Below are 18239 nucleotides of genomic sequence, written 5' to 3'. Positions count from 1 at the left end.
AGCTGCCAAAGTATTGCACAAAGGGGTTTCATTACACAGCTTGGAAAGTGGATGCTCTGTCTTTCAGTTGGAAAAACCTTCATGTGTATGCCTTTCCACCTCTGCCTCTTCTTCCAAAGGTACTATTAAAGGTCAGACAAGACAGGCCAAGGATGATTTTGATAGCTCCAGATTGGCCTCGCAACACTGGTACCCACTACTACGGAGTCTGGTAAAGAAGCCTCCATGGCCTTTACCTCTGATTCCTCATCTGTTATCTCAGAAGGACGGTCATCTGCTCAATGTCAAGCTTCACTCTCTTCATCTAACAGCCTGGCATATTCTGAGTTGAAACACAGCAGGTCTCAACTTCCTCAACAAGTTTTAAATGTGATTATGGAAGCTAGAAGACCTAGTACAAGGAGAGTGTACGCAGGAAAATGGAAGAGATTTTTATTTTGGAATACAGCAAAGAATTTGGAGATTTCTGAGCCTAATTTGAGTGTGGCTCTTCAATATCTTACTGAGTTATTGGACAAAGGTTTGTCCTTCTCTTCCATTAAGATTCATGCTGCAGCAATTTCAGCTCACTATGATTGTGACCCACCTTTGTTTTCGCATCCTTTGTTCAAGCAGTTTCTTAGAGGGGCAAAGAATATAAGACCCCCACGTAGAGCTCCTACTCCTGCTTGGGATCTCAATTTTGTGTTGGAAAAACTTACTCTACAACCTTTTGAGCCTGCAGCTACTGTTGAATTGAAATACTTGTCATGGAAGACTGCTTTTTTGTTGGCTATTACTTCTGCAAGAAGGGTGTCTGAGTTGCAGGCCCTTATGGCAGTCGAGCCCTTTTTGATTTTCCATAAGGATAGGGTATCATTACGTACTAATCCTTCCTTTATGCCTAAGGTGGTTTCTAGTGTGGCTTTAAACCAAACTATTCATTTGCCTACTTTTTATGCAGACCCCCAAAATAAAGGGGAAAAGATTTTGCATACTTTAGATGTACACAGGCAATTGCGTTATTACTTAGGCAGGACTAAGGATTTTAGGCAGTCTCAGCAGTTGTTTGTTTCTTTTGCTTTGAGTTCGCAGGGCAAGCCTGTGTCAAAACAAACTATTTCTAGGTGGATTGGCTTTTGCATTGCATTTTGTTATTCCCATCATGGCAAGGAGATTCCAGCTGGGATTAGGCCTCATTCCACTAGGGCTACTGCCACTTCAACAGCATTTCTACGGGGTGGCAACTAAGGATATTTTGGAAGCAGCTACTTGGAGTTCAGTGCATACTTTCTCTAAGCATTATCACCTTCCTATCTACTCTAAGTCTAGGGCTGGTTTTGCCACAGCTGTTTTGCAAGGCATGTTGTCAGCTCCTGCTTCTTTATGATTTGCCAGCCTCCCTTACCTCTGCTTTGGGATTCTACCCAATAGTAAGGACTGCAGCAATGGAAAACGAAGAACATAGTACAGTTTTGTACCTACCATAAATGTAGATGTTCGAGGATTCCATTGCTGCAGTCCAATTTACCCTCCCTCCTTCCCCTCTGTGTTTAGGGGTGGTTGTGTAGGTGAGTTTACCTGCTTATATTTTTATATATATATTGTTCATGTTTTGGTGCAGGTATTTTGGGCCTTGTCTTTTTAGGGTCTTCTGACATCTGGGGCAAGAAAAGACTGAGGATATGACGCCGGTCATGCGCATTAGTACCCTGACGTACTGACGTCAGTCTAATGCGCCCTGACCGACGTCAGCCTTATACTCTGGTATTCGGGCCGACTGGATGCGGACTATACCCAATAGTAAGGACTGCAGCAATGGAATCCTCGAACATCTACATTTATGGTAGGTACAAAACTGTACTTTTAATCCCTGATTAACACTGAGGATTATAGCATTAGCCTGTGGACCTATGCCCTGAGCACAAACCCAGGCTGAGGTTTTTCATTCCTCTCCTCCCCTACACCAGCCACTAGTCAGGCCTGAGTCACCTGGGTTGGAGCCAGGGCTTTATCTCTCTCTGTGATAGTATAAAACTACAGCTGATGAGCCTTTCATTCCCTGGATGTCTCCCTTGAGCTCAATGAACGACTCAGTTGTGCGCTGAGCAGCATTGCCTTATTAATCGTCTTTAGTTTACACAAATTGATGGGCCCTCTTGAAGTCTCTGTGCTACAAGCACAGTCCTGTCAAATTAATCCATTCCCTTCCCGAATAAAACATACAGTAACAGCCTGCTATCATGGATGGGTAGTTTCTCATCATCTGTCTAACCAGACAGACATTGGCATCCTGAGGCAATGTAGCAGTTGGGTCATCTCTGATGGCAGCCACTTACTCCTGAAACAAATGCAGTTACTATGAAACTGGAGGCAAGACTCACATATGAGGACAAATCGAATGGCAAATAGGTTGTCAGCACACACAGACTTCCCACACTAAATAAGGATATGACACATAAACCTACATATGTGGAAGTACTTGCTAGTAACTTACCAAAGATCAGAGGCCTCCCAAACAGAAACCACTTAACACACATAGCAATACAGAAAACAACCAAAACACATAACAACACACACACCAGTGTCTCAGCAAGTAAGCCCATAAGGCGGAACACCACAAAACCTAATGTACTGGTCATAGATAACTCCATTCTGAGACACACAGATGTTCAATAGGCAAAGAGCAGGTTATGGTTAGCTGCCTGTCAGGTGCCAGGATTTTGTCAAATCACTCAAGCACTCATGTCACAAAAACAAGTACCGGTATGACTCCATCATAGTCCATGTTGGGGGTGAATGACTTGAGATGTACCTCACTGGAATATATGAAGAGAAACATGACTGAGCTCTCAAGATTGTGTCACAGGCAGATATAAGCCTAGCCTTAAGCAGCATTCTACCTTCTCCAAGGATGCTGCCACAATACAAACAAAAATGATTGACTTTAACAATTGGAATAGCTTCTGGTGTCAGTCCAAGTGGACCCAGTTTCTGTCAGCGTGGGAAGACGTGGTCGATAGCCCACTCTGCTTTGCCAGAGGTGATCTGCACCTGTCTCTTCTAGACTTTTAGATACTGGCAAAGGCATTCGTCACCTCTGTTGTGCCTTTTTGGGCCATGTCAAAATAACCAACCTCTCAACATGACAAAATTCTCTCTAGGTAAACTCAAGGTACTGCTTCTTTAGTGCACCAACCTCCTAACATGACAAATCCTCTCTAGATAAACATAAGGTACTGCTGCTTAATGCACCAACCTCCTAACATGACAAATCATCTCTAGATAAACTGAAGGTACTGCTGCTTAATGCACCAACCTCCTAAGATGACAAATCCTCTCTAGATAAACTCAAGGTGCTGCTGCTTAATGCACCAACCTCCTAACATGACAAATCCTCTCTAGATAAACTCAAGGTGCTGCTGCTTAATGCACCAACCTCCGAACATGACAAATCCTCTCTAGATAAACTGAAGGTACTGCTGCTTAATGCATCAACCTCCTAACATGACAAATCCTCTCTAGATAAACTCATGGTACTGCTGCTTAATGCACCAACCTCCTAACATGACAAATCCTCTCTAGATAAACTCATGGTACTGCTGCTTAATGCACCAACCTCCTAACATGACAAATCCTCTCTAGATAAACTCAAGGTGCTGCTGCTTAATGCACCAACCTCCTAACATGACAAATCCTCTTTAGATAAACTCAAGGTACTGCTGCTTAATGCACCAACCTCCTAACATGACAAATCCTCTCTAGATAAACTTAAGGTACTGCTTCTTAATGCTAGGAGTCTAAACAAGAAACTGCACTCCCTGGAAGCACTCCTTACTTTAGAAGATGTTGAAGTGTGTGCAGTCACTGAGACATGGTTCAAAGGTGAGGAAAACGCCCTAGCCATGCAAGGCTACAATGCCTTCCATACATTCAGACCACAAAGTGAGCATGAAAGAACCAAAGGAGTAGGTGAATCCATCTTCATTAAAGATAAATGCACCTCTAGAATGGTCAAACAGTATGATTCTCTTGAGCTACTCCATGTTCAGTTAACTATAGGCAAAGCCCCCAACCACATCATAGCTAGCTGCAGATCCTTCACCATGAAACAGGGAAAGCGTACCGCATACCTGGACTTACTGGAGTCACTTGTCATACAGCCCAACACCTTACTCATGGGTGATTTTAATTATCCTACCATGGACTAGGAACATAACCACAAAAATTCTGGCTCAGAAGTTCTTGGACATTGTCAGTGTAAATGCTCTGGAACAGTTGGTCAGCACACTCACAAGAGGCTCAAATGTCTTGGACATACTACTCATTAACATGGGAGAGTATTGAACCCTCCTGTGTGATGTCATCCCTGTTAAGATTAGACCATAAATCAGTCTCATTTGATGTACTTATAAGACCAGAACCGTGGAACTTAAAATTGGTTAAGAATTTTTCAAGACGGATTAATTCCTACTAAGTGATGGTATAAGAAATTTCAAAGCCCACCTGAAAGCAGATAACATGGACTATTATGCAGAGGTCTACACCCTTGCCCTGTATAACCACATAAGCGGTTGTATAGAATCAGTTATACCTGACGTAATTAAAATTAGGTCTTGCTGAAAAAACAAGCCACCCTGGTGGACCCCTAGTATAAACAGGCTATAAAATAAGAGAAAGAAACTAATGTCCAAGCACAAGAAGGAACTGGCTCAGCAGAGGAAGAAATCCCTCTCCAGTTTAAACAGACAAGTTAGAAATCTTGTCAAGTTTTTCAAAGCTGTTTAAGAATTAAAAATAGCCTCCCTAGCTAAGGATAATCACAAGGCATTCTTTAACTACATTTGAAATCTAAAAGATAATACCTAGCTATGTGCTGAACTGATTGTGGGTAGCACCACCCATACTCAACCAGAGGAAAAGCCAACCTTCTAGCTGACAGATGTGGAGCAAACTTCATCTCCCTGTTCCCTCCAGTCATCCCCCAAAGTATACCTGCCACCATTCCTCATCCTATTGTCTCAAGCGAGCAGAGTGATTTTAATTATCCTACCATTAATTGGGTATTTCCCAAGGCTAAAACACGGCATCAGTGGGATCAGACAACATCCCCGGTTACATTTTAAACAACTTAAAATAAGACCTAGCAGACCCTGTTGTATATCTGTTTAACCACAGCCTGTGAACTGGCTATATTCCAGTGGAATAGAGGACAGCAACACTAATCCCTCTGCACAAAGGGAGGCCATCAACCGACCCTGGAAATTATAGGCCCATAAGCTTGACTAGCCTCATCTGCAAGGCCATGGAAAGAATAATTATGGACCTTATTAACAAGAACATAGGTAATCTCCAAACTCTGGGCCAAACCCAATTCAGATTCGTTAAAGGCAGATCATGCCTGTTAAACATGGTTAACTTCTTCGAGAAAATCACCAAGGCCCCGGACGAGGGAAAGACAGTGCATAGCACCTATCTTGACCGAGCCAAGGCATTTGACACAATCTCCCACTTGGGTATTAGAGAGAAACTCTCCCAATTGGGAATTAACCCCTACATTAACAGATGGCTGACCAACAGGACACATCCTGTCAAAGTGCCTGACTTCACCTCTAGCAGAAGACCCTTAACCAGTGGAGTACCACAGGGTTCTGTGCTGGCCACTTAATGCTTGTTAACTTATTTCTTAGAAGTCCAGGCAAACTTGGATGGCCTATGGAGGACCAAGATCTCTGCTGATTGCAAATTGGGAGCAATCATTGCGTCCCCTATGGTGTTAATGTACTGAAAACAGGGTTAACGCAGACAAATGTTTGGTGCCAAAGATACGGATTAAAGCTAAATGCAAAAAAATGCATTAATATTCCCTTTGGGAATACTAACATCCCTGATAAGTACATTATAGACAGCACCCCCCAAGCGTATATGCATTGGTACGTGATTTGGGTACTCGTGTTGATAGCAGTCTGAACTTTGACCACCATGTATCCCCAGCAGTAAGGAAATCCTTCTATGCAGCACATCTTGTAAGTAAAGACATCACATCTAGATCTAAGGATGTTAGACTTCCATTATACTCGGCCCTCATCAGACCAATAATTGAGTAGAGTGCTCCATTTTGTGTGTACCTCACCAGATACCTGCAACAATTGGAGAAACCACAGAGGTTTCTCATTAATTAAATTAAAGAGTGCACGCGCACACACACACACACACACACACACACACACACACATATGAAATGTGCACGTGCTTGTGTGTGTGTGTGTGTGTGTGTGTGTGTGTGTGTGTGTGTGTGTGTGTATGTATGTATATATATATATATATATATATATATATATATATTTATATATTTATGTATTTGGATCTTCTGAAGTTAATCAAAACTTCTGTAGATCAACAGCCAAAATGCTGACAAAAAAAAGGTCGAAAAAAAAAAAAAGCCTAGTGCACATGCTCCAAGATATATTCTTGGTGCATGCATATTATCAGAAGGTTATGGGTTCTATTCCCATGTCAGATAGCTGGATTCATTTTTCAATACTGACACTGCAGTTTAGCATAAGGGTGATGTTGCATTCTTAAGTCAGTCATCATTGGGATAAGATGTTGAACTGTGACCCCATCTGCCTGAGTTGATGGTAGCTTAGTTGGATGTAAAAGATCCCATGGCACTTGAGAAGTTCCCTGATGTCCTGGCCAAATTTTACCTAGTTATTATGAATACCAGCTCAGGTTTCTCCAGAAAAGAAGCCATTGGCCTAGTGGGACTAACCCATTCAACAAAGTGTAAATAAATAAATAACTGATTTTTTGTAGCCTTTTCAAGTTCATATCTGAAAATACTTACTACAGGAGATTCTGTTGCTATGTTTTTTTTTTTGGTTACAGTAGTGAGTTCATCTCGTTTGATTTAAATGCGTTAACTTTTTTCACTAACAAGCATTAACTAAAGCAATAAAATTCATATAACACCTCTAAAACCACATTGTTTTATTTTTTCAGGGAGACAATATCAAAAAGGAATTGCTTGCTTTGGTAAAAGACCTTCCTTCCAGTCTGGGGGGTATGATAGAAGGTGTCTGCAGTCTTTCAGAGGCCATTGAATTATACCAGGCATGTGTGAATTTCATCTGTGAAAGGTGAGATTTCTCAGTTGTATTGTACATATCATTTGTAAGGAGCGATTCTCATGGTATCTTGATGTATACACAGGAAAAGCAGACTTTGTCTGGCTGCTCTGCAAAGGATGGAATGCAAAGTTGTAAGACTTGCATTTACTTTGAAGAGTAAAACCTGGCCATCAGCTCTGTAGTTGTACAGTGTCTGCTATTTCATGTGTGTGTATGTGTATCTCTACATATCTGTATCTATATGTTTGTATGTGTATGATATCAGCATGTTTCTTTAGATTGCTGATGAACTTTGATCGACAATAAATATGTTGAACCACTTCATCTGTGAACACTATCATTTAAAAAAAAAAAAAATGAACTCCATGATCACGGATGTAAACAAATGTGTTGCATTTGTCATCATCTGAGACAACTATAAACTTTGCTGTCATAGATTACTGAGACATTGAAAGGATTCTTTAAAGTTAGACACTTGGCATCCCAAGACTGTAACTGACTTTTAACTTTGTACTTTGAGGTGGTTTGGGAATTTCTATCCATGATGATGGCTTTGCCCTTTCCTCCAGGTGCTCTGGTTTCTTCCCACATCCCAAAGACATGCTGCAGACTGGACACTCTAAATTGGCCCTAGGTGTGTGAGTGTGTGTGTCTCTGTGCGTGTGTGCCTTCTGTGGAAGGTTGGGCACCGGGCTGGCAACTCGACATCGTAGAACTCCACTGCCAGTCGTTCTGCAGACCGTTGTTCTGCTGTGTCAACCCCTAACAGTAAAAGCCGAAAGGAGAAGAAGATAATGGCCCCCCCCCCCCGCATCCACAAAAGTTAAATATACTAACTGTAGTGTTGCACAACCATGGAGAGAGAGTAAATCCCTTGCCTATATTACATCGAAGTGTTGCAGACTGACTTTCGTATAATGTGACCACTTTCACCAGTGACAAACAGTACCAAAAGCAGTGACATGTGATAAATGCATAACAAATCTGTGGCACCTATATATGGGTACCCTGCTTTTGATCTAACTGCTTGTTTGCCGACATCTGTTTAATTTATAGCATGTGGTCGATATATGCAGATGGTCAACAGATGTATGAGATCGGCAATCCCTGGGTGGGAGAATATTCCGTTTCCCTGGAGATTGTGTGATCTTGGGGTTAATGTATATAATTAGCAGAGGGCTTGTCCCCTGCAAAAAATAGTGCTATTTTTTGCATGTGCCAAGGTTCTTTCTCTGTGCATGCATGTTAATGTGTCAAAATTTGGTTAGTTGACCTTTTACGGTTGGCATTACAGATGTCGACATATGGAGTACTCAGTCGAAGTGAGTGGATCCATATATGTATGGGTTCTGCTGCTTTTCTTGAATGGTGCTTTGGACAGCGTCTGTTTAGTTGACAGTATTTGATTGACTAAACAGATGGTCAATATCTGTTGACAAAAGTAGCGGATCGTACCTTATCTCTGAATTGTCCAGATTTTCACAGAATGTCCATATTATTGCCTTTTATTTATGCTGTATATATTGTCGCCTCACAGTTAGACGTTGCCCATTCGATTCTCAGTTAGAGCGTCTTCTGTGTGTCGACATCCGTGAATGGGCGTTCCTTCATTGAAGGTTGTGCGTTAGGCCCAGCAAGCCAGCACATAAAAATCTACTGCTAATCATTAGCGGACCGGAGTTCCACTGTGGCGACCCCTAACCAGGAAAAGCCGAAAGACACAAACAAACTTATGGTTTTGTCCAGATTTTTTGCTCTAAGAAACTGAGAGGTATGATTTGGATGATTATTGTGGATGGCAAAGTTGCCCTTTCTCCAAGAGTTGTGTGATCTCAGAGTTAGTTTATATAATCATCAGGGAATGTGGGGGCACAACCCCCTGCATAGGGGCCTACTGCAAAAACAATGTTATCTTTCTTTTTTTTGCATTCCTTGAGATTCATTCTCAGAGCATGTGTAGTAGCGTGTTGATGTGCATGATGTCAGTCATTTGGTGCTGTTCGACAAACTTAAATAAATCCATATATATATATATATATATATATATATATATATATATATATATATATATAGTGTGTGTGTGTGTGTGTGTGTGTGTGTGTGTGTGTAGGTCCCCTTCAGATGGTTGAACGTTTAAAAGCTTGACTTTCATATGACCAAGACCATATGATCGAACTTTTAAAAGTACAAACAGTCTGAATGGGGATCTCCATAGTACTGAGGTGATAGTTACTACAGGATAATTTATTTATTGTAGCCATACTGGTACAAGCTCATAATTCATTATTTGCTGCAGTATATAGACTGTATAGTTTATCTTGCTTCATACTGTGCTCAGACTGCGTGACCCCTCTTTGGCATGTGGTACAGAGATGACGTGCGAGTTGTATCTAGACAGGGTCCCGCTCAGACAGCAGAGCGCTGAATGCTGATGAACTCAGTATTAAGGTGATAGTACCCTAAATTCTTGTGTTTTAAAAGATACCTAGTCTGTTCCTTCTGTACTAGATTGCTTCTTCTTTGCAGAATACTGTTCTTTAATACATGCAGGAAACCTGCAGCAAGTGGTTATGTTTCACGTTATGCTTTCTTCATTACATCTCTCTAGCTGGTCTTTTCAGGTATTCACTTTCATCAAACATTTTGTGCCAGTGCTGGTCATAGTAAATGTGAGTGTAATCCATTCACTGACCTGACCTTTAGGAGTCCCCGAGCTGACCCCCTTCTTGACCCATTTGTACCTGTTCTAGGGTGGGAGCCAGACCATTCAGTCCCCAAGCAGGCTGAGATGGCCCATTTGTTCTCTGTCCAGGAGGAAAGGTTGTCATCCCAGTTTTCATATTCAGATGATATTTGGGAGTCAGCAAGCCTTCATTTGCCTGAGTGGATTCCCTTACCTAACCTCCTCTACTCACTGTGGCTTTCTTACTAGCTTTCCTGTAGTGCCTGTGATGTCAGAAAGCACCTCATGGAGGTCTCTGCTCACCCAGGACTTTATCCCTACACACCACAGGTCCAAAGCCTGTATTAGTTACTTCTGATAGTTTTCATTTTAAGGCTCATGAGAGAGTAATTGGAATGATCATTGCTGCAGAAATACTATTCCAAACCGAGTTACAGCTGTTAAATGGGTGGTAATCACTGAAGTATTAAGATGTTGTTATGGGGATACACCTGTGCTTTCCGGAGTTGTCATTGATATGAAGAATCTGCTTATAAAACTGAGTACACCACACACCCTTATCACTTATTTTTAGTGGCCTGAAGTTGAGTGTCACACCAGGTTGCTTTGCTGGTTCATCAATCATCTTCAGAATAGAGCAGTGCCTGTAAGAAGAGCTAGAACGTTTGTTTCTATCGCAAAAATATTCTTCTATTGAGGTGTACTTAATAAAGGATTTTCGACAGGAAGTCTGTGTACTTAAAGGATTTTCGACTGGAAACAGACTGCCTGCCTTGCTTGGATTGCTTTTGAATACTTAGTAATTCTGTATAATATTTCAAATTATATATTTTTTTATTTTTATTTTTTTTTACTTAAATTGAGTTTAAGTTCGCTACTTCTACTATTGTCTGATCTGATTAATATACAGTGATTAACTAGAGATATATGGACTGAAAATCTTCCACACAGAGAAGTTTCTTACACTGTTTTGTTTCTATCTCAAAAGGAGACAGAGAAAACATGTACCTTGGTGGTTTGCTTGCTGAATTACATTGTGTTATTTGCAAACTCCAGCAAAAGCGCATTCTGACAAGGCCATCTTTCCTTCAGTTGAGTCCTTCTGCAAAGCTTTTGTAGGTAATACTTGATATGCAAGTAGAACTCTGGCTTCAAGTAATCCCTCCTCACCCCTTCCTTTTCTGTATTTGCTTATTTAATGTATTTAACTTGGTCCAGAACTGGAGAGGCAGGAGAAAATATTGCAGTATAGGACAGAACTGGAAGGGTTAGCAACCTGCGGAAAAGTTATTTTTGCTCTGCGGTACTAACATCTGTGACATAAGCCTTGATGATGCCTGCACCCAGATGTTTCACATCTGCATTATAACATTATAGACAGGCAAACAATAAATAAATAAATATGCACACATGCATGTGGTTTTTAATTTTTTTTTATCCCCTTTGCCTTCCAGACACCAGTCCTGTCATGACCCAGCCAATTATTCTCCTCTTTAGGTGAGAAGCAGTGATAAGACATCATCATCCAGGCACACGTCCGAGATTTGTCTAGACTCTAATGCCTCATTACTCTGTGCCCCACAGTACTGCCCCCTCATGATGTGTACTAGTACAAATACCCAGCTCTGGCTACAGCACGTGCTGCCGGACATGCACACTGTTATCACGTCCTTTGTTCCTGTTCACAGACCATCAGCTGGGTGTCATTACAACAGGTGAAACCTAGCGTTTCCTTCCGCACAGTGTGGGGTGAACCTATATCAGCTGCTTCCTCCCTTCTGCCCTCCTTATCTCCTCTTCCGCATCATTTGCTAGTTGATCCTACATTACGTGGGCCTCTGTGCACCTTTGGAGCTGATGTAGAGGATTATGAATAGGCCTCTGTTCATAACCAGCTTATCTATTTGTGACATGGATGCCAAGAAATTGACATTGAGATGTGAATGTATGCACCAATGTCGAGAGCAGATAACAGAATGTTATGATTGGACACCCTGCACCAATGTCGAGAGCAGATAATAGAATGTTATGATTGGACACCCTGCACCAATGTCGAGAGCAGATAACAGAATGTTATGATTGGACACCCTGCACCAATGTCGAGAGCAGATAATAGAATGTTATGATAGGACACCCTGCACCAATGTCGAGAGCAGATAATAGAATGTTATGATTGGACACCCTGCACCAATGTCGAGCAGATAATAGAATGTTATGATTGGACACCCTGCACCAATGTCGAGAGCAGATAATAGAATGTTATGATTGGACACCCTGCAGCAATGTCGAGAGCAGATAATAGAATGTTATGATTGGACACCCTGCACCAATGTCGAGAGCAGATAACAGAATGTTATGATTGGACACCCTGCACCAATGTCGAGAGCAGATAACAGAATGTTATGATTGGACACCCTGCACCAATGTCGAGAGCAGATAATAGAATGTTATGATTGGACACCCTGCACCAATGTCGAGAGCAGATAATAGAATGTTATGATTGGACACCCTGCACCAATGTCGAGAGCAGATAATAGAATGTTATGATTGGACACCCTGCACCAATGTCGAGAGCAGATAATAGAATGTTATGATTGGACACCCTGCACCAATGTCGAGCAGATAATAGAATGTTATGATTGGACACCCTGCACCAATGTCGAGAGCAGATAATAGAATGTTATGATTGGACACCCTGCACCAATGTCGAGAGCAGATAATAGAATGTTATGATTGGACACCCTGCACCAATGTCGAGAGCAGATAATAGAATGTTATGATTGGACACCCAATCAAGGTTATTTGAAGCACATGGATCCTTATCTGCTCCATGTATTACCATCTCCAGAGGAAAAAAGGTAAAAAATGTGAAGTGAAATTCAGTAAAGCAGTTAGCAAGCACTGTCAGACAGCCACATACCTGTCAATTTCTTTGCATACAAGTTCAAAAATAATAGGGGACAAAGGATTGAAACGAGGACAGTTTTTAAATGTTGCTCTAATTCACTTAAAATGTTAATAGAACAAACGGTTTGCAGCAGCATGCATTTTCTGAACAATAATAAGTATAAAACTCTGTTTTGCACTATTGGCTGACTAATCCTTAATGATTTACCAGAAAATCAAAAAATGTATGAAGGCAGTGTGAAAATATGAGGCAAAAACAGCAACTTTCTTTATAATCAAGGACAGCTGAGAGGTACAGCAAACATAACCAATGTACTCCTGTGGTAGAATGTAAAACAGCTTTTAAAAGCTGTTAGATGCTTTGTTCTGTCATACTTTCTGTTTATTAGTGTGGCAGATGAAGTTCTAACAGCTTTTAAAGGCTGTTAAATGCTTTGTTCTGTCATACTGTCTATATATTTGTGTGGCAGTTGAAGTTCTAACAGCTTTTAAAAGCTGTTACATGTGTGACAAATGAAGTTCAAACAGCTTTAAAAGCTGTTTTACCTTCTGCTGCTGTTCTGTGCTAGCTGGTACTCTCTACTGTTAGCCCATAATATGAACCCCAGTCTTAACAGCATTTAGGGTGTCCTTGACAAGGTTTTGATAAGTACCCCGAAGCACTGTTAAGATCAGCTAAGGAAGCACTTAAGTTAATCTTTTTCACAGTTTTAGAAAATAATTGTAGCCCTTTGTGCACTACAGAAATATTGCATGTAGTAAACGTGTTATTAGTAAGACCGATATAAGGCCAGAATGCAGTTAGTTCTACTAAAGGATGTGCTGTATGTGAAATGTTATGAAGTAGTACTTATCTAGTGGATCTGTATAAAAAGTAGATTCACTTTTCTCTATGGGATGGCTTTGAGTGGGGAATAAATTAATCCGAATTTTGATTTTTATAGTTAAAAATTGTATTTTTTTGCCACCAGTATATTTACTGTCAAAAATTGTAAAATCTTACAAGATCCAGTCCTTTGAATTCATTTTGTAGGACTAGCTGTCCCAGCCAGTAATCAGCTTGGCACCTTTATGACTTTCCCACAATTCTGTGTGCCTTGTCTATTTAGATCTTGTTTAGTTCAGATCAACTCTTATCTCAGAGACCACTTTCTCAGCAGTCCTCCTGTGTTGGACAGCTTTGACTGGGAGAATATGATGAAGATATTTGTAAAGGAGTATATGGAAATGGATGTCCTGTCTTTCCCATCTAGTTCTTAGGTGCCAGGTGTAAGTTCTTCTCCTGCCTCCCTGCCCCCATCTGGATATTTCCTTTGTGATCCCATGTCTGGTACTAATAGCATTGAGACTGACATTCCCACATTTATTTATTTATTTTTATTTATTTATCCTTTTGTTGACCGGGAAAGTCGACTAGGACAGAGCCTATTGTCATTGGAGGCCTGGAGAGAAATGCTCCAGACGCATGTCTTTGGATTGTGGGAGGAAACCAGAGCACTTGGAGGAAACCCACACGAATGCAGGGAGAACATGCAGACTCCACACAGAAGGCAACCCAGCAGAATCAAACCAGAGAACCTCTTGACAACGTTAACTGCTGCACCACTGCGCCATACGTCTCCTTTCTTTGCATAGACTCTTATTGATTTCTTGTTGACTGTTTCATCGACATCTGTGTCCTTCTTAGAGACTTTTCTGGCATAGAGTTCTACTAGAATAGAGATCATTGACATTGAGTAGTTGTCCCAACCATGATAACTGTATTTTCAGAGGTGTCAGTGTCAAAGTAAACTTTATTGTCATTTAGAACCACACCTCAGTGGAGGCTAAACAAAATTTCATTGCTTTAAGATCTGTGTGCAGACAGTACATATAAATATAACAGATATAAATAAAAAAAATTTGTAACATTTCTCATGACACTAGGACGTTATTACATTTTTGTATCTCTGTCTATTTGCAGCACTTAGTATTGCACAAGTAGGTATATTGCACAGGTCGATATATTGCACAGCTGAGACTTGAGCCTTATGAGACTAGAGCACTTTCAGTTGTACAGAATGTAACTTGTTCTCAGAGTTATTCAAAAAGTAAGAAGCTTTCAGTGAGCTATTGCACAGGTGAGAAGAACCTAACAGTGGGTTGACTGCACTTTAAGAAGGAGATTCCCTTCAGACTGAGTGGCCTCTGACTAGGTGACTCTTGGCTTGCATTGCTATGCAAATTTAGTAATCTGATAGCCTGAGGATCCCTTCAGACTGAGTGGCCTCTGACTAGGTGACTCTTGGCTTGCATTGCTATGCAGATTTAGTAATCTGATAGCCTGAGGAAAGAAGCTGTTTCTGAACAGTCATTTTCAATGTATACTTCTGTAGCGCTTGCCTGAAGTCAATCAGAAGGAACAGCCCCTGAGCTGGGTGGGTTTAGTCTCTGGCAGTCTTTGTAGCTCTATCAAGACACCGTGCAGAGTGCAAATCCTGGATAGATGGAAGCGTGGACCTGGTGATCCTCTCTGCCACCTTCACTACCCTTTGGGGAGCATTTTGATCTGTAACCTTGAAGTTCCCATACCATATTATGATACTGCTTGTTGAGATGCTTTCATTGGTGCTTCTGTAGAAGTACCAGAGATGAAAAGTTTGCTCTCTTCAACCTGCATAGGAAGTGGAGCCTTTGTTGTGCCTTCTTGACAATGTGATTTGTGTTAATGAACTATGTCAGGTCTTCTGCGATGTGTAAGGTGAATATTACATTGCATTCATTCCCCAGCTATCCTTCTCGATATTGAATGTATACTCAATCCCAGCGACTAGGATATGAGACTGGGCATCAAGTTTTTCAGCATCGGTAGTCTCCCCGCCAGTGGCCCACTTGACACTGAGGCTATGGTGTCGTTATCAGTGCGAAAGGAACAGGTTTCACTGTAGCATGCATTGTTGGAGGGTCAGTCCCAAGTCCTAACAGTGGTGTTAGTGTTGGCCCGTAGTGCTAATGGATCTGAGTCTTTAGCTCTCCTTCTCACCAAAGGGACAGGAGGGTGGAAAATCAATGTGGAGATGGACTGGAGGTGTCCAGCATTAACTTTGTTTTCTCCCACTTGGACAGTTCCCCTCAGAGTAGTCCCAGGAAGAAGTGCTGCAGGAGGAAGCATAAAGACTCCCTCCCCAAATCTCTGACCCTGGATACGGACATAGACGATGTGATGACATTTCCATTGCCCTGTCCTAGAGATCCTACATTTGGGTAGCCCCTTGAGCTTGTACAGTGGAAGGGAGCTTGGCCTGTTTATTCTTTTTCCATCACAGGAAATCCTACTGGAGGTTTTCTGCTTTATCCACCTACCTCTTTGGGGTTTCCCAAGTTAACAAGATGACTGTTGTAGTAATCCAGAGGACATGGCAAGAGCAGGATGTGCTAACAAGTACACATGGCAAGAAGATTGAACAAGGTGCTGTGCCATTTCAAGGACCTTGGTGTACGACTGTACCAGATGATACCATAGTGGAGGCTGAAAAAGGAACTCTCCGATGAGATTCTATCTATATCTATCCACCTGATAAGCAGTCCAGAAAACTGGACCATTTTGGAAATCGGTTGTTTGCTTCCTGTATGTTTTTCAAGGAACTTAATCACATTATGTGCATGATCAGGTTTCAACATCCATTATCAAATGAACTGTGTAGCACATTGAAGAAGTCGCCACATGGAGGTCTGTGTTAAACATTAACACTCCAGGTAGTGATTTGTTTCTATTTGAAATCCAGAGAACTTGCCCATAACACTGTTGAAGGAGTAACTAAAGCATTCACTGTTGCAGTAGCCTTAGCTATGTGAGTTATATCCTGCCCAGGATATAACAGCCAGCTAGCTTCCAGAGCTTCTGGGTACCTTCCAAGCACTTAAACAGTCAGGCAGCTTGATCTGAGCTGATTAAAAATGATTTTGGGTGTGAAGGCTTTCAGCGCTTTACTGCTGCTGATGCGTATGATCCTCAGATGCTTTTGAAACTTAGAAACAGATCTAGATAAAGATCTTTTTTTTTCTCTGGAGTAAAAGCATTTTGAACTAGTGTCTAGTTGACATCCCAGAAACAAAATCCTGTGTGACAGAGTCAAAAAAGACTTTTGAATGTTCTCTTAGAATCCCAGCTTGAATAAGAAATCTTTCACCTGAGAGAGAGAGAGAGAGAGAGACATTCCTGACACTTTGAAAAATATTCTTTAAAGACAAGCAAGTTGTCTTATTATGGAAAATGTAGATAACCTGTAGCCTGCAATGAGCTATAACCAGAGCTAGACACTTTGTAAACACTTTTGGTGCAGTTTATAGTCCAAAGGATAAGGCAGATAACTAATAATGTGATCCAGATGCACAAAACCTTAAGAAACATCTGAAGTCTGGATGACTAGGAATGTGATTGTAAGCATCTTTTAAGTCTAGTATTGCCAAGAAACTTGAAAGAGGAAGAGGTAACAGGTTGTAAAGTGGCATTTTGAATTTGGGCACTGTCACAAACAGATTTAGGAAAGAGATATCCAGAACTGGCCTCCAAGAATTTTCTTTCTTTCTTTGGCACATTTACATCCTTGAATAAACACTCTTCCCCTCCTGGGAAGGAGGAAATGGTTCTGTCACTCCTTGGAACAGCATGTGATGAAGAACCAGTGGAAGCAAGAGTCTGATCTGGAGGACGAGGAATGACTTATACAAAGGAGGAATTTGCTCCCACTGCCATTTGTAACCTTGATGAATGATTTTCAGAAACCATTTGTCTGAAACCATCTGTTGCCAAAGAGAAAAATGGAGATTCACACTTTCTGGAAGAAAAATGTGGCCAGAGAGGGAGGGGTTCTCAAGGTCTCCTAAATAGTCATTCAGACTTGATTGACTGTCCTTAATTTTGTGAAGTTTGAGATTTCTTTTTAGAACTGCCTTGCCATTTCTTCTTAAACATCTGTTAACCTATATGTTTGGAACTGTTTGTTGTGTTTTGCTAAAACTGGATAAGGAGATAAAAAAATCCCTTGGAAATTTGGAAATGAAGAGCTGAAAGTATTAGTGATTGTCTGGATCAGCTTGTCCCTTTCATCATGTTTTGTCAGAAGAAAAATCTTTTGTTGGAGACTACAGGTATCCTTAAATCTAGGTCTCCCCTCTTTCCTCCCTGCTCCAAAGCATTCCATCATCACAGACCCTTCATATTTTGCTTGGGGATCAGTTTCACGAGTGATAAAATTACAGGGGGTGTGGGATACCAAGGACAGATGCAAGCACATAAATATCAAGGAGATGCTTACCCTGATCATCTTTGGTCCCTAGGACCTCTTCAAGTGTTTGCAGACAATACCACAGTTATGTGGTATATCAACAAAAATGGGAGAACCAAGTCATACCATATTTGCAGACTATCCATGTTAGCTTGGGATACAGCTTTACAGCAAAGTCTCTCTCTGCATGCATCCTGCATTCTGTCAGAGCAACATTGTCTGGTAGACAAGCTGAACATAACCACTGCAGAACCTCACACGTGGAAACTA

The 18239-nt window shown here is 41.2% G+C and overlaps 1 protein-coding gene across 2 annotated transcripts in view; it reads left to right on the top strand.

Annotated features, from left to right (window-relative positions):
- CDK5RAP3 (CDK5 regulatory subunit associated protein 3) overlaps positions 1-18239 on the top strand; it is a 613925-nt gene that overhangs the window by 308976 nt on the left and 286710 nt on the right. For both annotated transcript variants that reach the window (XM_044055301.1, XM_044055302.1), the window contains exon 7: positions 6985-7121. In XM_044055301.1, the coding sequence (XP_043911236.1) occupies positions 6985-7121 (137 nt within the window). The remainder of the gene's footprint in view (positions 1-6984; positions 7122-18239) is intronic.

Source organism: Protopterus annectens, chromosome 13.part0 (assembly GCF_019279795.1).
Source record: "Protopterus annectens isolate FY-2018-M chromosome 13.part0, PAN1.0, whole genome shotgun sequence".
NCBI lineage: Eukaryota > Metazoa > Chordata > Ceratodontiformes > Protopteridae > Protopterus > Protopterus annectens.
Note: the sequence above shows the minus strand (reverse complement) of the source record. Positions and strands in the feature narration are given on the sequence as shown.